The following is a 5,272-nucleotide window of genomic DNA, read 5'->3' on the forward strand; positions in this document are numbered from 1 at the left end:
AATTGTATGATAGATGAAAATACATATTAATATAGGTTAATATATTTGGTATATTATAATATATTAATATTCCCAATTTAGGTTAGGTTAGGTTATTTGATAGGTTTTTTTTTTATAGCACTAATAACCAATAATTTTTAAAAATTAAATAAACCAAAATAAAAAATGTTATGTTCTCAAACTGATGACTTATTGTATTTATGTTACCGAAAAAATAAATACGCTACGACACAGATAAAGTTCTTCCCTGTACGTTGTATAATTTTGGTAATTTTACAATTAATAGGTACATAGAAAGTATAGTGCATTTGTAAGATGAAGACAACACATGCGGGTATCATGTCCTTTTAAACACCTTTTGATAGGTAATATGTTGAATGTTGATGTGCATTCGAAAATCTTTATAATGATTTTTTGGTTATAAAAGTTGTAGGATTTATAATTTTAAAAATGTAATATTATATCTTTTTTATAAATTTAATGTTTGATAAAATTGATTTATGATTAGGTACATTAATTTATGATTTATTATTTTATTTATTAATTATAATACACAACTTATTAAAAAAAAAAAAATGGACATTATTGCATAATTTAAGAAATATGTAGGCAAGTAGGTACCTAACTAACTATAGTTATAACTATATAGTTATGTACAAATCTAGGTGTAATGTTACCTCATATATAACTATTATTTTTAAAAATTTTTATTTTCAGTAAAATGATTAAAAGTAATAGGACTAGAAACAGGAAAATTAAAAAAGAACAAGATTTAGTGAATAATTTATTTACATTGGACCATGGTACAAAGTCTGATACATTTATCGATTCTTGTAATATAAGACTACAAGATAATAGTAATATCCCTATATTAACATTAGATAATTTAACTCCTAGACTTGATCCAAATCTGGCATCAAGTGTTCATCAACCACATTCAAATTCTATATTGTCTAACACATCATCAGTTGATAATTGGTCTGAAAAGCAATCTACTGATAATAATAGTTCTTTAGTACTTGATACAACAACATTACCAAATTTTGATGATGGCCTTGCACATTGGGCTGTTAACCATAACGTTCCAATGATTACAGTGAATTCATTATTATCATTATTAAGAACCCACAAATGTTTTTCATCATTACCTAAAGATAGTAGAACACTTTTACACACATCTTCTAAATTTGATTATACTCCACGAGTTGTAGAACCTGGCTTGTATTACCATTTTGGAATTGCTAAAGGCATCTTCCAAAATTATGTGGCAAATGAAAATGATTTTTCATTAAAAATTGCTGTAGGTATTGACGGACTCCCTCTTTCAAAATCAAGTGGAAGTCAATTTTGGCCTATTTTAGCGTACATTATAACTAAAAATAAAAAATCTCAAGTTTTCCAGTCGGAATGTATAATGGGTATACTAAACCTAATGATAGTGATGATTATTTATTAGATTTTGTTAATGAGGCAGTAGAGTTATCATTAAATGGGATAGTAATACAAAATAAAAAAATTAATGTTATATTTAATGTCTTCTGTTGTGATGCACCAACCAAGAGTTTTATCCTTAAAACTAAAGGACATTCTGGATTTTCATCATGTTCACGATGTAAAATTGAAGGTGAATACATTAATAATCGTGTTTGTTTCCCATATAATAGAAATAAATCTGCTTTAAGAACTGATACAGAGTATAGCAATTGTACTGATGAAGATTTCCATACATCAACATCTCCTTCAATTCTAACCAGAATACCCAATTTTGATATTTCTAAATCGTTTGTGCTAGATTATATGCACTTAGTAACATTGGGTGTGATGCGTAAACTTATTTCTTTTTGGGTTATTAGAGGTCTAGCCAATGTTCGCCTACCAGGATGGAAAATTAATGAAATAACTAAATTACTATTAGAAATAAAGCCTTATACACCTTTGGAATTTTCTAGAAAACCTCGAGAAGTACAAGATATTTGTCGCTGGAAAGCAACCGAATTGCGTTTGTTTTTAATCTATCTTGGTCCTTTTATACTTGATGGTATTTTATCAACTGATTGCCTAGTTAACTTTATGGCATTAAATGTGGCAATGGTAATTTTACTAAGCCCGGATAAAGATCATTATTCAGAGTATGCTCAACAATTATTGGATTATTTTGTAATGACATTTGATAAAATATATGGAAACTTCAATGTTTCACATAACATTCATGGGCTTCTCCATATCACATCTGATTATAAGCGTTATGGTCCACTTGATCAATGTAGTTGTTTTCCATTTGAAAACCATATAAAGCAAATTAAAGTAGCTCTTAGAAAAAGTGAAAAACCTCTTCAACAATTTATTTGTCGGTACAATGAAAAGTGTCATGTTCGCAACCAAAACTTCAATCAAATTAACAAAAAATTTACTTTAAAAAAATTGCACAATAATGGTCCATTACTTGAACATTTTAACATTTGAACATTTTTCACAATATCATCAGATCATTTTTGAAAATTTTTCTCTTAAAACTAACAATGAAAAAGACTGCTATATTTTAACTAATTGTGGTCAGATAGTAAAATGTGCAAACATTATAAGTGAACAAATTGATAGTGTTCCAGTTATAGTGAGTCAATGCTTTCTAAACAAGTTCCCAGCATACACTAAACCTATTTGCTCTTCTATTTTAAATATATACAAAGTTGATAACCTAATGGGTGAGCTTAAGGTCTGGAATATTATTGACATAAAATATAAAATGATGGTGATACGATTGAATAACTGCACTTATGCTATACCAATACTACATACAAATATAATTTAGAAATTGTTTTAATAAAAGTAAATGTAAATATATAATCCATTGTATCATAAATGTAATATAATATAATAAAGGCAGTTAAAAAATAGTAAATAAAATTATGATAGTACAAATTTCAACAAAAATTATTGTTATTTATACTGTAGTTATTATCATCAGGTAACTTAGTGTTGTTGAAATTTATATATGTTATAGCTTTATAAACATTATGTGGTTTGTCGTCAACTTCAAAAAAGACAACACAGTTGACGTTGTACCAAGTAGTTGGTACAAAAATGGGCTGTGTGCTTGGCCAATAAAATGTTCCAATACCAAAAAAATTGTTCAAAAAAAATTTCCACCAAACAAAAAAGACTTCAAATGGCATATTGCTAGAAAGCTGGGATCCTGTTATGGTGATAATATAATAATAATATTCTAGTATAAATGTAAACTACAATATTTATGTTTTAGTATTGATTTTATATAGTTGAAACTTTTACTAACATGCAATATATACCTATAGGTAGTATAATTTACATTAATTTTGTTTAGATACATATGAAGAAGCGAAATACAAGGCTAAAATTGCTCAAGAATCTTCTGATCTATCAGGAACTGAATATATATTAAAAGACCGTAAAGTAAGAGCCAAAATGATTGATAATTCACCATCACCATCACCAAAAAAAAAAGCTATTAAAAGTCCACCTGATATATTTTGTAAGTACAATCTACCTATACCTACATATACTTATTTAAATATTATTAATATACAGCTAGTGTTAAACAATTTTGGCAACTAAGACATATTATGACTGATATACAATAATATTTTTGTATCATATATATGATAAAATATATGGTCATATATTTAATCACCTCGTTCATTATATCATACATTATATTGTTTATCAATCCTAATTAGTTGCCGAACTTTTTTAAACACCCTAGCTGTGGCCTGTATATAATAAGTTATAAATAATGAACAAAAATAGTCTTATAACAACTTATATTTTTCAGTGAACAAAGATTTAGTTAGTGAATGTGAATCAAATGATGACTCAGATTTAGATCCAGATTATGCCTTACACATAGCAGGTATCATATTATCAAAAAAATAGAAGTTCCATTATTTAACCAAATTAAAATTGATTTAACATTATCTTAGACTTTAGTAGTAAATATAATATAACTCTCAGAATCCCTGCAATGAATTTACTAAAATAATATTTATTAAAATTATTGCAGTCAGCCAGATGTGTCCTATAAATAGCATATGTAATAATAAGTCTCACATTTATAAAGTATGAACAATAATAAACATTGATTTTAGATACAAGTCAAATATTTTTAAATTATGATAATGCCGATGATAACTCTCCAAATGAAAAATCTTTGACCACAACAAAAACAATATCAGATTCTAAACTATTGAAACCACAAAAAAAGTTCCTAAGCTATACCCAACCTACTAAAGGTTCAAAATCCAACCGTAATTTTTTAAATTATTAATAATAAATTATAGAGTCCAAGAATTAATGATTTCATTATAATTTTTTTTTAGATTTATTTGATGCCTCATCATAAATAGAAATAAGATCACCTCAATTGCAGTGCACTTTTCCAATAAAAAGAAAACTTTTTGATGATGAACAAGAATCTTTCAAATCAAATGGTAAAAATAACTATGTATATATATATATATATATATATATATATATATTTTTATTGATATTTTTAAGACCGACAACTGAGGCCATTAGCTGAGAGGTAGGTTTTTGTGTGGTTGGTGGTACTGTAAGGTAGGGAACAGATTTGATTTCATGAAAATAAGGGAATAAAATAAAGTAATTAAGAAATTTTCATATTTCAATTTTTGAAGTTCAAATCAAAAATGGAAAAGTTAATCTCAAAAGTAGATTTACAAAAAATTCAAATACAGAATCCTTATTGCTCATATCTATTGCGGTAAGTTGGAAGTAGAACACGTCAAATAAATCATATATGTTGCACGTATGTTAGACAAATATAGAAAATCACCACTTCCAATCCCCTTAGGTTAACCTATAATAAGATTATACTACTATACATATTATAGTTTTATTCAAATTAAAAATAATTAATTTTATCAATTTAGATTTTTTCAAGACATCATATTTTGAGCAAAGTACTAGTAAAAAAATGCCTGATGAAGAGTTATCCCTTCCTTTGAAAACATCTTCTAATACTTCAAGGTAAATATTTTAATACTAATAGTTAACAAATTTCCTATCAAACTGACAATTAATTGTTTCTTTTCTTTAGGCTATATTAGTAAAACTGGAACTGAACCTACAATGTCAGTGACTGGTAGGTATTAAATTACTTTAGTAAAACATTGTTGTTTAAAGTTTTTTAATTTTTATTTTTATAGCAAATATTCAGTATTATATTGTATTTTTTGTTTTTAGAATTTCAAAAATATGTAGTGAACACGTTGTCTGT

General features: G+C 26.4%; 1 protein-coding gene across 1 annotated transcript; it reads left to right on the forward strand.

The window, feature by feature from the left end:
* Positions 1-3,001: 3,001 nt before the first annotated feature.
* LOC112681566 lies at positions 3,002-5,015 on the forward strand (the record flags this gene model as incomplete). Its single annotated transcript, XM_025551809.1, is given in 6 exon segments — positions 3,002-3,201; positions 3,341-3,508; positions 3,809-3,886; positions 4,122-4,280; positions 4,353-4,463; positions 4,926-5,015. Coding segments are annotated over 5 exon segments (628 nt in total), but the record flags the coding sequence as incomplete, so codon positions are not given.
* Positions 5,016-5,272: the final 257 nt, after the last annotated feature.

The sequence above is a fragment of the Sipha flava genome, unplaced genomic scaffold, assembly GCF_003268045.1.
Source record: "Sipha flava isolate LNK unplaced genomic scaffold, YSA_version1 19282_pilon_pilon, whole genome shotgun sequence".
Classification (NCBI taxonomy): domain Eukaryota; kingdom Metazoa; phylum Arthropoda; class Insecta; order Hemiptera; family Aphididae; genus Sipha; species Sipha flava.